Raw genomic sequence first — 18,621 nt, 5'->3', positions numbered from 1 at the left:
AGTCTCCCCAACCCTCCCACAAAATCTCTGTGCTGCCCTGCCTTATTCATCACCTTTATGTGCTGTGTCCCTTCTATATCCACTACTTCAAACACCCCTTATCAAGCCCCAGAATTACCACTCTAATAACTGCCTGCCTTGACTTTCTCCCCTCCAGCAATTCTGCTGCTTTCTCTCTCCACAGTTTTGACCATTGTCTGATACAATATCTGAGCATCCCCTTCATCACCGCTCCTTCACGGCAAGTCAGATTTTTAAAAATTTTAGCTCAGTCATACACATGGTAAAAGGCTTCCACCAAAACCCTGTTCAACATAATACACACGAAATGCGGGAGGAACTCAGCAGGCCAGGTACCGTCTTTGGAAATGAATAAACATTATGGGCCAAGGCCCTTCTTCTGGACTGGAAAGAAAAGAAGATGCCAAAATAAAAAGGCAGGGGGAAGGAGGATAGCTGGAAGGTGATAGATGAATGAAGGAAGGTAAGAAAGGTAAAGGGCTGGAGAGGAAGGAATCTGATGGGAGAGGAGAGTAGATCATAGGAGAAAGGGAAGGAGGAATGGACCCAGAGGGAGGCAACAGGCAGGTAAGAAGAGGTGGGAGGCCAGAGTTGGGAATAGAAAAAGGAAGAGGGAGGAATTTTTTTAACTGGAAGGAGAAACTGATATTCGTGCCATCAAGTTGGAAGCTACCCAAATGGAGTATAAGGCATTGCTCCTCCACCCTGAGGGTAGCCTCAATGTGGCACAAGATGACGCCATGGACCAACAGATCAGAATAGAAATAGAAATAGGAATGGGAATGAAAATGTGTGGCCATTGGGAAGTTCTGCTTTTGGCGGATGGAAGTGGGGGTGCTCGATGAAGAAATCCCCCAAATGGCTGGGCGGAGTTAAGATGGCTTTCTCTTTGAACTTAACTGCAAAACCAGCTGAAATTCTTCTCTTTAATATCTCTTCTTTCCCTTTTGAAGGTGGTTGGGATTCTATCAACGCCTTGATCTGGAAGTGGCACTCAAACTGCATTTTTATATACAGCGAATGAGTTCCCATCCCTGGAGCTCGTCAGCCGATCATTTTCTGACACTCTCCAAGTACGGCTGGGAAGATGGTACCTCCGGGGCACGGCCCTGCAGACAGCCAATTCCAGGCTGGTGTTGCTGACCGAGGCATCGCGAGAATCTCGGAGTAAAAAGCAGCGCAGCAGACCATAACAGCGACTGTCAGTCTCCCCCTTCACTGTGATATCTCTCTGTTCCTTCTTAGAGAGTGAGCCTGGGGCATGTCGAACTGTCGGGTAAACAGTAGTTTTTGTTGACTGCAAGTCATGGTCTCTCATTGGGTGCTTTGCTATTGCTTGGTGGGCGCTGAGGCTTTTTGCCGAAACGGGTGGGGGGGAGGTTGATGCTTTGGTGAGAAGACAGGAGAGAAGATGGTGGAGGATGCTGTCCCCATGGCACAAGATGCTTTGTGCAGACGGATGGCCTTGAGGAGGAAGAACCACCAGCCCATTTGTTCAAGATGGACTTCAGGTGACCTTCAGGAGCTGGTGTGTGTTTTCACGTAGACCGAGGGTCAGGTGCATGATTTACAGACAAGTTCAAGATTTGAGATTCACAGAGAAGTTCAAGATTTGAGATCCATCATGCACATGTGACTGTTTAAGTATAATGGGCCCTTTTAGTCTTTTTTTTGCCTTTAGTAACTGCTAAAGTTTACATTCTTAAACATACCTATGATTAATTGTATGCAATGTATGACCTGTATTTTCTTGCCGACAGGCAATTGTCAGTGGCAATAAATCACACAGTGTTCACACAAACCGGGATTTGGGTGGGCAAGGCATCCCAACCTTACAGACTTTGACGGCACCAAAGTTGGTTACACCCTAGACATACAAAGCCTGAGAAAGGTGGGTTTCCAGTGGCTGTTAGTGTGGGGCTAATGAGCTGCATTTCCAGAGATGCCCGGTTAAAGGGTGTTTCATGTATTTACAGTACTCGGGAGTAAATGGTCTATAGACGTGAGGCAAAGCAGCAGTGAGGTCATGGACCCGATACAGATCACAGTGGAAGAAGTGCTATCTTGAGGCAAATTGGGATGGATAAATCCCCAGGGCCTGACAAGGTATTCCCTTGGACCTTGTAGGAGGTTAGTTCAGAAATTGCAGGAGCCCCAGCAGCAATATTTAAAACATCCTTAACCACGGATTGGTGGATACCAGAGGATTGGAGGATAGCTAATGTTGTTCTGTTGTTTAAGAAAGCCTCGAAGAATAAACCAGGAAATTATAGGCCAGTGAGCTTGACAGCAGTAGTGGGAAAATTACTTAAAGGTATTCTCAGTGACCAGATATATAAGTATTTGGATAGACAGACTGATTAAGGATAGTCAGCATGGCTATGTGTGTGGTAGGTCATGTTTAACTAATCAGATAGAGTTTTTTGAGGGGGTTACCAGGAAAGTTGATGAAGGCAAAGCAGTGGATGTTGTCTACATGGACTTTAGCAAGGCCATTGCTTGGCACTCAAAATGAAGTAGTAGATTGGATTAGACATTAGCTTCATGGGAGAAGCCAGAGAGTTGTAGTAGATGGTGGCCTCTCTGACTGGAGGCCTGTGACTAGTGGAGTGGTAGTAGAGGGTCGCCTCTCTGACTGGAGACCTGTGACTAGTGGAGTGGTAGTAGATGGTGGCCTCTCTGACTGGAGGCCTGTGACTAGTGGAGTGGTAGTAGATGGTGGCCTCTCTGACTGGAGGCCTGTGACTAGTGGTGTGCTGCAGGGAATAGCGCAGGGTCTATTATTGTTCGTGGTAAACTCGATCAGTGAATTTACAGATGACACCAAGATTGGGGTGTAGGGGTGATGCACCATCTCTGAGACGTGAGGCGAGATATAGGCTTTTATTGGCTAAAAGAAAGAACAAGCAGCAATTGACCACCACACTGCATCCTGGAGACTGAGGCCAGGGCGGAGTCCCCAGTCGCTTTTATACCAGGGTCGGTGGGAGGAGCCACGGTCAGTGGGAGGAGTCACAGGAGCAGTCAATGGGGGGGGGGGGGGCATGTCCAGACAGGTATATGTAGTTCACCACATTCACCCCCCCCCCTTTGTTTTAAAAGAGAGTCCCCAGGGGGCGAAGTTTCTTACAAGTATATTTACAGGTTAAGTCTATCGGGTGGTCGAATCTGTTGCTGTGATCTACGTAGCCCCGGCTGTGATTGCACAGGTGCCAGGGGTGATTGCACTGGAGACGGTGGTTGTGCTGGTTCTGGCCTGACTGGAGGTGTCAGCCCACTAGGCATCAGTGATCCCTCATGCGTGTGCGAGGTTCCCGGTATATGCGCGTACAAAACGCCCGGTATAGGAGAGTCATGAGGAGTCTGTGTAGGGCTCAGTGTGCGCGGTGTCACCTTGGGTACAGGGTTCATAGTTACCGTGGAGTGTTTGGGATAGTGGTCTGCTGCTCCTGTGGGCGCCAGGTCATGGACAGAGACCGTGTCCTCCCGCCCATCAGGTAAGACCACTTAGGCATACTGGGGGTTCGCATGTAGTAGGTGAACCCTCTCAACCAGCGGGGAGTATTTATTGCTCCTCGCATGTTTCCAAAGCAGCACTGGCCCTGGGGACGTCAGCCAAGCCGGTAGGGTGGTCCCAGTGGCGGACTTACTGGGAAAAGAAAATAGGCGCTCGTGAGGGGTGGCATTGGTGGACGAACATAACAGGGAGCGGATACAGTGGAGTGCTTTGGGGAGGACCTCCTGCCATCGAGAGACCGGCAACCCTTTTGACTTAAGGGCTAAAAGTGTGGCCTTCCACACTGTGGCATTCTCCCTCTCCAACTGTCCATTACCCCGGGGATTATAACTTGTGGTCCTACTAGTAGCAATGCCCCTAGCCAGCAGGTACTGGCACAGCTCGTCACTCATAAAGGAGGACCCTCTATCACTGTGGATATAGCAGGGATATCCAAACAGAGTGAAGAGCTGGTGCAGGACTTTTATCACGGACGTGGCAGTGGTGTCGGGGCAGGGGATGGCAAAGGGGAACCGTGAGTACTCATCGATAATGTTGAGAAAGTAGACATTGCGGTCGGTGGAGGGAAGGGGGCCATTAAAGTCAACACTCAGTCGCTCAAAGGGGCGGGTGGCCTTGACAAGTTGCGCCTTTTCAGGACGGTAGAAGTGCGGTTTGCACTCAGCGCAGACTTGGCAGTCCCTGGTCATCGTCCTGATGTCCTCAAGGGAGTAAGGCAGGTTCCGGGCTTTCACGAAATGGTAAAATCGGGTGACCCCCGGGTGGCAAAGATTTGCATGGAGGGCGTATAGCTGGTCGAGCTGTGCGCTGGCACATGCTCCCCAGGATAGGGCATCAGGGGGCTCATTGAGCCTTCCAGGCCGGTACAGGATATCATAGTTGTAGGTGGAGAGTTCTATTCTCCACCGCAAAATTTTATCATTTTTGATTTTGCCCTGCTGTTGGTTGCTGAACAGGAACGCAACCGAGCGCTGGTCGGTCAGCAAGGTGAACCTTTTGCCGGCAAGATAGTGCCTCCAGTGCCTAATAGCTTCCACTATGGCCTGGGCTTCTTTCTCCACCGCGGAGTGCCGAATTTCAGAGCCTTGAAGGGTACGAGAAAAGAATGCTACTGGCCTGCCTGCCTGATTGAGGGTAGCAGCCAGCGCGAAATCGGAGGCGTCACTCTCTACTAGGAAGGGAATGGTCTCGTCCACCGCATGCATCGTTGCTTTGGCAATGTCCCCTTTAATGCGGCTGAGGCCGCGTGGGCCTTGGCAGAGAGGGGAAATGTGGTAGACTTGACCAGGGGGGCTGGCCTTGTCTGCATAATGTCCCTATTATAAGTAAGGTTCAGGGCTTCGGCCACTTGGAAAAATCATTGGAGGTTGGTGTTGTGATCCGGCCAGTCATGACCGCAGATGGCGATGTTATCCAGGTAGGGAAATATGGCCTTCAGTTGGCACTGGTCCACCATCCGGTCCATTTCCCTCTGGAAGACCGAGACACCATTTGTGACACCGAAAAGGATGACCAGGAAGTGATAGAGCCTGCCGCCCGCCTCGAAGGTGGTGTAGGGGTGGTCCTCCAGGCGGATGGGGAGCTGATGATAAGCTATCAGGTCTATGGTCGAGTACACCTTGTACTGAGCTATCTGATTGACCATATCCACGATGTGGGGTAGTGGGTACGCGTCAAGCTGCGTGAACCTATTGATAGTCTGGCTATAGTCCACCATCCTATTTTTCTGCCCAGTCCGAACAACAACCACCTGGGCCCTCCAAGGACTTGTGCTTGGCTCAATGATCCCCTCCCTGAGCAGCCGCTGCACCTCTGACTGAATGAAGGCCCTGTCCCCCATGCTGTACCTCCTGCTTTTAGTTGCCACAGGTTTACAGTCGGGGGTCAGGTTGGCGAACAGCGGTGGGTGAGGGATCTTGAGGGTGGAGAGGCTGCAAGTGGTGTCAGTAGCGCAGCTGTCGGCATGGTGCTGTGTGGGATGTGTAGGTTGGTGTGTGTGTGTGGTCAGTAGCGGAGTATATGATGAAGTCCCACCAAACTGAGGATTCCTGACAGTGAGTGTTGGAAGGGGCCCGTCATATGCCATAGTCGTACTTTCAAGGTGGCTCTGGAAGTCCAGCCCCAATAGCACAGGCGCGCACAGTTGAGGCATGACCAGTAGCACAAAGTTCTGATATTCTGTGCCCTGCATCACCAATGTCGCTACACAACCCACCCAGATGTCCGTGGAATGCGATCCAGACGCCATGGTGACCCTGTGGCTTACCGGGTGTGTCACGAGTCCGCAGCGTTGCACCGTATCCGGGTGAATAAAACTCTCAGTGCTGCCTGTGTCAAACAGGCAGCTAGTCCTGTGCCCCTCCACCAGGATGTCCATCATTGACCTTGCAAGCTGGTGTGGGGCGCTTTGGTCGAGGGTTACGGAGGCCAGAGTTGAACTGCCGTCTTGGTGCCCGGTAAACACCGGCGGGACGGGGGCAGGGCGAGGCGGTGCCGACAAAGATGGCTGCCCTCATGTCTTGCACGAGGCAGGCAGGCAAGATGGCAGCGACCAAGATGGCAGCCCCCATGCTTCACACACAGCACTGCCTGACCCCGCTCGTAGTTTAGACTTACAGACCTTGGCGAAATGGCCCTTCTTCCCGCAGCTGCAGCAGGTCGCTTATCGGGCTGGGCAGCATTTTTGGGGGTGCTTTTCGAGTCCACAGAAGTAGCACTGCACGGACTTGCGACTGGCAGCAACTGTGGTCGGTTTCAAGGAGTTTGTGGACTCGCGACTGGCAATGGCAGTGGTGAATTCTGGCGGGGGATCACACGGCTGGACAGCGTCAGCGTTGTGCAGAGCAGCCTCCAGCGTGTCAGCCGTCTCGATCGCCGGGTAAGATCGGCATTTTCCAGCAGCCGCTGGCACACTTACACTGACCTAATCCCGGTAACGAAGGCATCTCTTACCAGCAGCTCCGAATGTTGTTCTGCCGTCAGTCCCTTGCAGTCGCAAGTTCGCACGAGTGTCTGTAGGGCTCAGAGAAACTCAGCACTCGACTCATCGGGTCGCTGCTGCTGCGTCGCTAAGCGATGTCTTGCGTAGACGGTGTTCACTGGCCGCAGGTACTGTCTTTTGAGGGCATCCAGTGCCCCTTGGTAGGTTGGCAGGTCCCTGATAAGGGAGAATACTTTCGGACTTACTCTTGATAGTAGGATTTTGTACATTGTGGCAGGCTTAATCACTGGAATCGCTTGGAAGTATGGTTGGAAGCATGCAAGCCAGAGTTCAAAGGCAAGAGCTGCTTTTGTAGTTTGGGGGTCAATATCTAATTTTTCTGGACGTAAAATGCTTTCCATGTTTTAAAACTTCCAGCCAATAAAATTGATGCACCATCAATAACTCTCTGAGACATGAGGCGAGATATAGGCTTTTATTTGCTGGAAGAAAGAATAAGCAGCAATTGAGCACCACACTACATCCTGGAGACTGAGGCTGGGGCAGTGTCTCCAATCGCCTTTATACCAGGGGTCCGTGGGAGGAGCCACAGGAGCAGTCAGCTGGGGGGGGGGGGCGGTGTCCAGACAGGTATATGTAGTTCACCACAAGGGGATAGCAAGGAAGACTTAAAACTTGCAGTGGGATCTGGAACAGCTGGAAAAATGGCTGATGTAATTTAATGCAGACAGGTGTAAGGTGTTGCACTTTGGGAGGGCAAACTAGGTAGGTTTAACATGGTGAGCAGTAGGGCACTGAGGAGTGCAGCATAACAGGGGGATCTGGGAATACAGATACATAATTCCTTGGAAGTTGCATCATAGGTAGATAGATTAATAAAGAAAGCATTGACACAATGGTCTTCATGAATCAATGTATTGAGTTCAGGAGTTGAGATGTTATGTTGAAATTGTATAAGACATTGGTGAGGCCTAATTAAGATTATTGTGTGAAGTTTTGGTCACCTACCAACAAGAAAGATGTAAATAAGATAGAAAGAATGCAGAGAAAGTTTACAAGTAATGTTGCCAAGACTTGAAGACCTGGGTTCTTGGGAAAAGTTGAATAGGTTAGGATTTGATTCCCTAGAATGTCGAGGATTGAGGGGAGATTTGATAGAGGTATGCAAGATTATAAGGAGTATAGCTTTTTCCACTGAGGTTGAATGAGACTACAATGAGAGGTCATGAGTTAAGGGTGAAAAGTGAAATGTTTAAAGGAGATTTTCTTTGCTCAGAGGATAGTGAGTATGGAGTGAACTGCTAGGGCAAGTGGTGGATGTGGGTTTGATTTCAAAATGCAAGATAAATTTGGATAGACATATGGATGGGAGAGATATGAAGGGCTTATGATCCAGGTGCAGGTGGATTAATGGTTCGGCACAGGGTCAGTTTCTGTGCTTTAGAGTTTGATAACTCTTTGACTGAGATAAATGTGAGGTGACTTTGCTATAACATCAGATAATAAGCGGCATGAAAATAATTGCTAAGGTGTTGCTTCTCCAGGCTAAAACCTGAAGCACGGTTTCATCATATGTAGTGAAATATATTGGATTAAGATTACAAGGAAATTCTTCAAAGAACCAAGAACCTGTGAATTCTCAATCATGAAGGCAGTGAATCCAGTAAATTTTGTACTTTAGAGTACTCAAGGTCAGGTGGGAATAAAACAGTAAAGTTGAATTAAAATAAAACATCGGAGGAGTATAGCAACATTAGCAGGCTATATATCTTATCACTGTCTTCTATTTCATTTGTTCCTGTATTGTGGGTCAGTAAATTGCAGTGGATCATTAGTTTTTAATCATGTAGATTCCACATTTAAAATAATATACTGTGAATTTCCCTCCCTTCACCTTCTTATTCTGACATCTTCCCCCATCCCCTTCCTTTCCAGTCCTGATGAAGGATCTCACCCTGAAACCTCGGCTCTTTATTCATTTCCATAGATGCAGCCTGATCTGCTGAGCTCCTCCAGAACTTTGTGTGTGTTACACTATTTCCAATCTATAGCTCAGTGGTTGGATGAATGGCTTTATAATAATTCATACCTTTCCAAAATTGGTCTGTTCAACATACAACAGTTAACGATTTATGCAATTGCAACTAGGCAATATCATTATCTGCAAGTCCGTTAAGATAAGAAAAGGCTGTGAAGAAAATACTCATGTAACAGCCTGGGAAAGGTTTCACTGCTAACATAATGGTCTTACTCTAGTAGCAGTTTTTGGGTTATGGTTAGTTATAAGGGGTATTTTGGAATGTGAGTCGTCCAATGAAGGGTGTGTGTTTTCATGTTGTGTGCCTGACACCGGTGTGAGCTAGGTCTTTTGTTCAACAGAAGATGAAGAGAGAAGAGGTCGTAGGACTCGACCTGGAGCAGGGCCATGATTTGACGAAGCCTGGGGAAATCGAAGGAGGATTGATGGAGGGGAAACCACGAGCTCCAACTTAGAACGTTTCATTAAAATAGGCCTTTTTTTGTGCTTTTTCTTTACTAACCCTTTGGTCAAATTAAGAATTATAAAGCTAAATTATTTAATTGTATGTGGTGTACTGTCTGTTATTTTGTGGTACTCACTTGTAAGAGGGTAACGAATCACACAGCATCCACACAAACGGGGTGTCAGTGGGCTTGCACCTTAATCTCATGTTTGGCAGGGCTGGAGATGCTCTTCCCTAGACCTACACAGCCGAGGAAACCACAGTAGTTCGCTCAGCTCATACACTTGCTGACCATCCCTGGATCTCCTGAACTCCCTTTAATTTTACCAGATTCACTGAAAAGTTAATTATTGCACTGTGTAGCAACACACAAAATAATTAATTAGAAGCATGCTGGAATAATAATCAGAGCAACGGTCAAAAGAGCAATCTGCTCATCTTGCACCAATGAATTTCCAAGCTTACCAGTTTAAAGGAGTTTTAAGCCATTTAGTCTTAAAGAGATCATGGTTATCACTTTCCTCTTTAAACTCTGATCCTGATTCCTACTAAGTATCAATGCTGGCACATCATTTGAATTGGGAGCAAGTTACAGCTTGTGATTCAGCTGGGAGCTCAGAGAATTCGACCGTGTAGGTAGGATTTAAGCCTACCTGGTCAATACCTGTGGAGGAGGGGAAACTGCGCAGGCGCGAGTGACGTCAGCGTCGAGCGCGCACTTTAAAAGGCAGGACTTCTTTTCAGAGCGGGCAGCGGAGTCCGTGGAAGCAGAGTCCTGGGTTTTGGCTAAGTGGGCTTCGGCGTAAGGGGACTTCGGTAAGCTTGTGTGATTGCTCGCTGAGGGGAAGAAGGTAAGGTCGCTAGGTGCTTTTTAGACTTATTCTATTAATTCAGTTCAGGTATGGGGGAGACAGTCAGAGCAGTGGTGTGCTCCGTATGCAGTATGTGGGAGGTCAGGGTCAACACAGTTGTTCCTGATGACCACACCTGCAAAAGGTGCGTCCAGCTGCAGCTCCTATCAGACCGAGTTAGGGAGTTGGAGCAGGAGCTGGATGAACTACGGATCATTCGGGAGGTGGAGGCAGAGATAGATAGGAGTTATCAGGAGGTAGTCACACCAAAAAATGACGCAGATGGGTGACGGTCCAGAGAGGCAGGGGGAGCAGGCAGAGAGAGCAGAGCACCCCTGCGGCCATTCCCATTAACAATAAGTATACCGTACTGGATACTGTTGATGGGGATGACCTACCAGGAATGAGTTGTAGTGGTCCTGCCTCTGGCACAGAGGTTGAACCCTCAACTAGAAAGGGGAGGAGGGAAGAGAAGAGAGCGATAGTTTTAGGGGACTCTATAGTTAGGGGGGCAGATAGGAGATTTTGTGGGGCAGATCGGGAGTCTCGGATGGTATGTTGCCTCCCTGGTGCCAGGGTCCGGGACATCTCAGATCGGGTGCAGGCTATTCCTGAGAGTGAGGGCATGAACCCAGATGTAGTGGTCCATGTAGGGACCAACGATATAGGTAAGGTGAGTGAGGGGGTCCTGCTTAGAGAGTTCAGGGAGTTAGGATTGAAGCTGAAAGGCAGGACCTCCAGGGTGACAACCTCGGGATTGCTACCTGTGCCACGTGCGAGTGAGGCGAAGAATAGAATGATTCTGCACATTAATACGAGGCTGAGAGCATGGTGCAGGAAGGAAGGGTTCAGGTTTTTGGATAATTGGTCTTTGTTCCAGGGACATTGGGATCTGTTTCGAAGGGATGGTCTACATCTGAACCGGAGGGGTACTAACATTCTTGCAGGAGTATTTGCCAGTGCTGCTCGGGGGGGTTTAAACTAGATGTGCAGGGGGCAGGGATCCAGATCCAGAGGGTTGGTCAGAAGGTGCATGGGGTTAAATGTGTACAAGGTTTGGGTGATCTTGAGAAGGTCATCAAAATTCAGGTGCAATTTGCCTGATGGAAGTTCAAGGAGCTGGGTCAGGTACAGTAGACAGTGTTTTAAGCAAAGAGAGGAGGAATGGGCTAAGAATTCTATACTTGAATGCGCGTAGTGTCAGAAATAAGACAGGTGAGCTTGAAGCTCAGATGAAAATGGGGAACTACGATATTGTTGGGATAACGGAGACATGGCTGCAAGGGGATCAGGCCTGGGAATTGAGTGTACCAGGGTATACGTGCTATCGTAGAGACAGAGGGGGTGGGGTGGCCCTGTTGGTGAGGAATGAGATTCAGTCCTTAGCAAGAGGTGACTTGGGAACAGGGGAAGTAGAGTCTGTGTGGATTGAGCTGAGGAACAGTAAGGGTAAAAAGACCCTAATGGGTGTTGTGTACAGGCCCCCAAACAGTAGCGTGGATATTGGGTACAAGTTGATTAGGGAGTTAACATTGGCATGTGCTAAAGGTAATGCAGTCGTTATGGGAGATTTCAACATGCAGGTGGACTGGGAGAATCAGGTAGGTGCTGGACCCCAGGATAGGGAGTTTGTGGAGTGTCTAAGGGATGTATTTTTGGAACAGCTTGTGCTTGAGCCAACCAGGAACGAGGCTATTTTGGACGGTGATGTGTAATGAACAGGAATTGATAAGTGATCTTGAAGTAAAGGAGCCATTAGGAAGTAGTGATCATAACATGATAAGTTTTTATCTACAATTTGAGAGGGATAGGGGCAGATCAGAGGTGTCAGTGTTGCAATTAAATAAAGGAGACTACGGAGCCATGAGGGATGAGCTGGCCAAAGTTAAATGGGCGGATGCCCTGGCAGGAAAGACAGTGGATCAGCAGTGGCAGATATTCTTGGGCATAATACAAAAGATGCAAATGCAGTTCATTCCAATGAGAAGGAAGGATCCAAAGAGGGGGAAGGGGCCACAGTTGTTGACAAAGGAAGTCAGAGATTGTATAGCATTAAAGAAAAAGAAGTATGACAGGGCTAAGATGAGTGGGAATAGATGATTGGGAAAGTTTTAAGGAACAGCAGATCTTAACTAAAAAAGCAATACGGAGAGAAAAAATCAGGTATGAGCTCAGTCTAGCCAGGAATATAAAAGGGGATAGCAAAAGCTTTTTTAGCTATGTGAAGAGAAAGAAGATAGTTAAGAACAATGTTGGCCCCTTGAAGAATGAATTGGGAGAAATTGTTTTGGGAAACAGGGAAATGGCAACAGAATTTAATGCATACTTTAGATCTGTCTTCACCAGGGAGGACACAAGCAATCTCCCAGATGTATGGATGGGCCAGGGTCATAAGATATCAGAGGAATTGAGACAGATTGACATTAGGAAAGAAACTGTGATGAGTCGACTGGTAGGACTGAAGGCTAATAAATCCCCGGGTCCAGATGGTCTGCATCCGAGGGTTCTAAAAGAGGTGGCTCAGGAAATTGAGGATGCATTGGTAATCATTTTCCAATGTTCCTTAGATTCAGGATCAGTTCCTGAAGATTGGAGAGTGGCTAATGTTGTCCCACTTTTCAAGAAGGGAGGGAAGGAGAAAACGGAGAACTATCGCCCTGTTAGCCTAACGTCAGTCATGGGGAAGATGCTTGAGTCCATTATTAAGGACGAAATTGTGGCACATCTAGATGGCAGAAATAGGATTAGGCCGAGCCAGCATGGATTTACCAAGGGCAAATCATGCTTGACTAATCTGTTGGAGTTTTTTGAGGGTGTAACAAGGATGTTAGACGAGGGTAAGCCAGTAGATGTTCTGTACCTAGATTTTCAGAAGGCATTCGATAAGGTGCCACATAGGAGATTGGTGAGTAAAATCAGAGCTCATGGCATTGGGGGCAGGGTTTCAACATGGATAGAAAACTGGTTGGCAGATAGAAAGCAAAGGGTAGCAGTGAATGGGTGTTTCTCGGACTGGCTGTGGGATACCACAGGGCTCTGTATTGGGACCACAGCTCTTTACGATTTATGTCAATGATTTAGATGAGGGCATTGAAAACTATATCAGCAAGTTTGCTGACGATACTAAACTGGGTGGCAGTGTGACATGCGAAGAGGACGTTAGGAGAATACAGGGAGACTTGGATAGGCTGGGTGAGTGGGCAGATACTTGGCAGATGTCATTCAATGTGAATAAATGTGAAGTTATCCACTTTGGAAGCAGGAACAAGAGGGCAGAGTATTGTCTGAACGGTGTAGAGTTAGGTAAGGGAGAAATGCAAAGAGACCTAGGAGTCCTAGTTCACCAGTCAATGAAGGTGAATGAGCAAGTGCAACAGGCAGTGAAGAGGGCAAATGGAATGTTGGCCTTTGTTACAAGGGGAATTGAATACAAGAGCAAGGATGTTCTTTTGCATTTGTACAGGGCCCTGGTGAGACCACACCTGGAATATTGTGTACAGTTTTGGTCTCCAGGTTTAAGGAAGGACATTCTGGCAATTGAGGAAGTGCAGCGTAGATTCACTAGGTTGATTCCTGGGATGGCAGGGCTGTCTTACGCAGAGAGATTGGGCTTGTACACGCTGGAATTGAGGAGATTGAGAGGGGATCTGATTGAAACGTTTAAGATAATTAAAGGATTTGATAGGATTGAGGCAGGAAATATGTTCCAGATGTTGGGAGAGTCCAGTACCAGAGGGCATGGATTGAGAATAAGAGGTCAGTTATTTAAAACAGAGTTGAGGAAGAGCTTCTTCTCCCAGAGAGTTGTGGAGGTGTGGAATGCACTGCCTCGGAAGACGGTGGAGGCCAATTCTCTGGATGCTTTCAAGAAGGAGCTGGATAGATATCTGATGGATAGGGGAATCAAGGGATATGGGGACAAGGCAGGGACTGGGTATTGATAGTGAATGATCAGCCATGATCTCAGAATGGCGGTGCAGACTCGAGGGGCCGAATGGTCTACTTCTGCACCTATTGTCTATTGTCTATTGTCTATCATACCTTGTGTGTAGACTTTGGTGACAGACTTCTCACTTCCATCAAATACCGGCTCTCTGCCAAAACAGTCGCATATATCCAATATCTGTTCAGGGGTTTGATTGGACTCTAAAAGAAAAGCATAACTATGGTTTTCATTAGTTTTCAAGTTGCTAAAGTTCTTTATGTGCAAAGCAGGTTCTTCATCTGCATTAATATAAAATCCATTTTGAAATCCACTTAGCAGCTCGTAATCTTTTGCTCTAATACACTTAGCATGTTGGCCCAAAGCATTAAATTACTTTGTGATTAGTGTTCTGTTTAATATTCTTCCACTTATAAACCACTCTATCTGATACTGCATCGTGTCAAGGAATTTTAAATAATAAATTTATGTAATACAGTCTGATTAACTGCTTTCTAAGCTGATAATTTTTCACCAGTCTTCCTGAAGGACTTTGCCAAAGATATGGAATGGAAGTAAATGCAGTTCACTTCCAGATCGACAATAAGTTAAATGAATGGGGAAAAGAAAGCTTTATTTCTATATCCAATTCAGGGTCACTGAACAGCAAATAAGCAGGCAGATTTTGGAAAAGTTCAAAATTAACACAGTTGTTGTCATTCAACTTCCCAAATATTGATTGGCACCTGCTCAATGCAAAAGGTTTAGATGGGATATAATTTGTTAGGTGTGTCCAGGAAGGATTCTTGACACAGCATGAGGACAGGCCAACTAGAGAAGAAGCCATACTGGATCTGGTGCTAGCCATGAATCTAGTAAAGTGACATCTCATAGTGGGTGACCATATTGGAGATAGTGACCACAACTCCCTGACCTTTACCATAGCCTGGACAGGGATAGGAGCAGATGGTATTGGAGAGTATTTAACTGGGGAGGGATAATTATAACAGTATTAGGCAGGAACTTGGGAGCATAAATTCAGAGCAAAAGTTGTCATGAAAATGCACAGCAGAAACATGGAGACTGCTTCGGGACCATTTGCATGAATTCTGGATATGGTTGTCCCACTGAAACAGACAAAGGATTATAGGGTGAAGGAACCATGGTATACAAAAGAGATGGAACATGTCGTCAAGAAGATGCTTAAGGTTTATGGTGGATACTTAATGTTTGGAAGTATATGTAAGACTTGGGAAACAAAAATCAGACAGGGCTCTTGAGAGTTATAAGCCAAGCAGAAAGCATATTAGGATAGGGTTTTGAGGAGGTAGAAGGGGACATGAGAAGGCCATGGCAAACAGAATTAGGGAAAACCTGAAGGCATTCTATAGGTAGTGGAGAATAGGAGGATGACTAGAGTGAGGGTTGGACCCCTCAGGAATAAAGGAGGGAACATGCACCTGGAGTCAGAAGAGGAAGAGGTTCTTAATGAATACTTTGCTTCAGTTTTACCATAGAGAGGGACCTTGAAAAATGTGAGGTCAGCAAGCACAGGCTAACGTGCTGGAGTGGGTCAGGGAGTGACACAGCAGCATAGCAGGTAGTGCTTGCTTTACAGTCCCAGCAATCGCTGATCAGGGTTAGATTTCTTCTGTGGCTGTAAGGAGTTGTACGTTTTCCCCATGATTGCACTGCTTTCCTCACACATTCCAAAGATGTATGGGTTAGTAAGTTGTGAATATGCTGTGTCAGTGTCAGAAATGTGTTGAGATCTGTGGATTGCCTCCAGCACAATTAACATATTTCAATGTACATGTGACAAATAAAGCTAATCTTATCTAAAGAAAGAGGCTTCTGAAAAACATTTTGATAGATAAGTCCCTGGGGCTGGACAGGATATACACCAAGTTACTAAGGGAAGCAAGGGAAGAGATTGCTGGCACATTGATAATCTTTGTATCCTCACTGGCCACAGGAATAGTACTAGATGATTGGAGGATGGCAAATGTCGTTCCTTTGTTCAGGAAAAGTAATAGGGATAATCCTGGGAATTATAGACCAGTGAGCCTTACATCAGTGGTGGGCAAACTAAAGGAGACTATTCTTATGGACTGGATTTATGAGCATTTGGAAAAGCAGTCTTATTGGGGATAGTCAGCATTGCTTTGAGAGGAGCAGGCCATGCCACACAAGCCTGATTGACTCCTTCAAGGAAGTAACAACACAAATTAAAGAAGGGAGAGCAGTGTTTGACCTGTATGTGGATTTTAGTAAGCCATTTAACAAGATTCCCCATGGAAAGTTCATCCAAAAAGTCATGAGACATGGGGTTCATGGAAACATGGCTGCAAAGATTCAGAGCTGGCACAGAAAGAAAGCAGAGGTTGGCAGTAGATGGAGTATACTTTGCCTGGAGGTCCTTGATTAGCGGTTGTTCCACAGGAAACTGTTTTGGGACCCCTGCTCTTTGTGATTGCTATAAATGTCTTGGCTGAGTAGGTGGAAAGGTGGACGAGTGTATTTGCAGGTGACATGAAGGTTGGCGATGTGTAGATTATGTTATTGTAGGTCACAAAGGGACATAGACTGGATGTTGAGCTGGGCTGAGAAGTGGCAGGTGGAGTTCAATCCAGAAAAGCTGGAGGGTTGAACAAAGGTGGAGTACGAGGTTAATGGCAGGATTCTTGGCAGTGTGGAAGAACAGAGAGAACTCTGGGTCCAGGTCCATAGATCCCTCAAAGTTGCCATACAGATTAAGAAGGCATATGGTATGTTGGCCTGCATTAGTAGGAGGGTTGAGTTCAAGAGCCACAAGGTAATGTTGCAGCTCTATAACACTCTGGAGTATTGTGTTCAGATCTGGTTGTCTCATTATAGGAAAGACATGGAAGCTTTATACAAGATTTAGAGGAGATTTTCAGGATGCTGCCTGGATTAGAAAACATACTTGACGATGAAAGGTTGAGCAAGCTAGGACTTTTCTCTTCGGAGTGAAGGAGGATGAGACGCAACTTGATAGAGGTGTGTAAGAGGTATTAACAAAGTGGAATCCAGTGCCTTTTTCCCCAGGGTGAGTACCAAAGGATATCCTTTGAAGGTGAGTGGAGGAAAGTTTAGGGGAGATGTCGGAGGAAGGTTTTTACAGAGAGGGGTCAGTACTGCTGAGTGTGATGGCAGCAGCTGAGATAGTAGGGACATTTAAGAAACTCTTAGATAGGCACATGGTTGAAAGAAAGTGGAAAATTATGGGTCATGTAAGAAGGAATGATTAGATTGATCATGGTGGATGGCCAAAGGGCCCACATTGAGCTGTATTACTTTATATTCTATGTTCTAATTAAACAATGGGTAAGTGATGTGTTATGTGGGAGTTGGGACAAGACACTGTGAACCTTAGCAGGCAAACTTCAAAGTGTGTCTGCATCTCAAATAAAGGAACGTGGGAGATAAAGCCCTCGTGAGTTTAAAGCAAGCCTGGAAGCAGAGCTTTGGTAACCATACGAGGAGGTGTGGGGAGGTGGCAGCATCCCAGTGAGTGAAACGAAAGCAGGAGGCACAACCTTGGTGAGTGGAATATGGGATCCAGAGTCTTGTACAGGAAAAGCATTCTTCAGAAACAGAACTTCAATGTTTAAACATTAGTTTAAAGAAAGTAGCTCAAGTTAAGTAAAACAGGAAGTACTTTAATAGTAACAGTTGATTATGTACTATATATTGCAAATAGAGTTCAAATGGTACTCTAAATAAATAGAAGCAATACAGGAACCTCAAATACCTGGAATATGGACTTGTATGACATATTCCATGTCCTGGACAACAGCACATACAGGAATATGGGGGAGCATTGAGACTGGACCCAAATGCAGGACGCAGACACTGAAGTACTAGGAACAGGACGGGACAGGTCGCAGACAGAGCTGGGGAAGCAGGACCGGGACGAGAGACTGGGAACAAGGAGCTTGGGGTGGACTCCGAGCTCGAGACTGGACACACACCCAGAGGCTGGTCCTTGACTCGGGCTCGGACCCCCAAACCAGGCAAAGACATGACAAGGCCTGGGTTCTAGGAGTTGGAGACTTGGGCTCTTGGAGGCCTGGGTAGCTCAAGGCTTGAGTCTTGGGCCTCGGAGTTCTTGGAGGCCTGGGTAGCTCGAGGCTAGAGTCTTGGGTTCTTGGAGCTAGCTGCCTGGCGAGCCGTGGGACTCCTGGGCAGGATGCGGGACACAACCTGACAGAGGCAAGGAACAGGAAGGGACACAACCAACCGCAGGGTAACAGCAATCGGACTGGCTTACCCAACAGAGGCAAGGGACAGATCCAACCGGAGGGTAACAGCAATCGGCCTGGCTTACCCGACAGAGGCAAGGGACAGATCCAACCGGAGGGTAACAGCAATCGGCCTGGCTTACCCAACAGAGGCAAGGGACAGATCCAACCGGAGGGTAACAGCAATCGGCCTGGCTTACCCAACAGAGGCAAGGGACAGATCCAACCGGAGGGTAACAGCAATCGGCCTGGCTTACCCAACAGAGGCAAGGGACAGATCCAACTGGAGGGTAACAGCAATCGGCCTGGCTTACCCGACAGAGGCAAGGGACAGGAAGGGACAGATCCAACCGCAGGGTAACAGCAATTGGCCTGGCTTACCTGACAGGAAGGGAGCTCACTCTGGGGTGGCTCCAGGACTCGAGGCGGCCAGTAACCTCGGTGGGCTACAGAACAGCCAACTCCATAACTCACTGAATGAACTAGCCTTCCACCGGTGGGTTACTCCAAGTGGAGACTGACAAGACAACCCCCAACCCCACTCAATCCCAGAGCCACTTATATTCCCAGCCAACAAGATGAGCATCAGGTGCAAATGCTCAAGTCCAACCGAAACAAGGG

At 47.3% G+C, this 18,621-nt stretch overlaps 1 protein-coding gene across 11 annotated transcripts in view; it reads right to left on the bottom strand.

Moving 5' to 3' along the window:
- Window positions 1-18,621, bottom strand: part of axdnd1 (axonemal dynein light chain domain containing 1) — a 162,273-nt gene that overhangs the window by 141,263 nt on the left and 2,389 nt on the right. For 10 of the 11 annotated variants that reach the window (XR_009514787.1, XR_009514786.1, XR_009514785.1 and 7 more), the window contains exon 3: window positions 13,855-13,959. The exons of the other annotated variant lie outside the window; for it this stretch is intronic. Coding sequence is in view for 6 of the 10 variants with exons in the window: in XM_059984538.1 (XP_059840521.1) it covers window positions 13,855-13,959 (105 nt within the window). In the remaining 4 variants the exon portion in view is untranslated. The remainder of the gene's footprint in view (window positions 1-13,854; window positions 13,960-18,621) is intronic. 11 annotated transcript variants of the gene reach the window in all.

The sequence above is a fragment of the Hypanus sabinus genome, chromosome 11 (assembly GCF_030144855.1).
Source record: "Hypanus sabinus isolate sHypSab1 chromosome 11, sHypSab1.hap1, whole genome shotgun sequence".
Lineage (NCBI taxonomy): Eukaryota > Metazoa > Chordata > Chondrichthyes > Myliobatiformes > Dasyatidae > Hypanus > Hypanus sabinus.
This window is presented reverse-complemented; position numbering and strand designations above follow the sequence as displayed.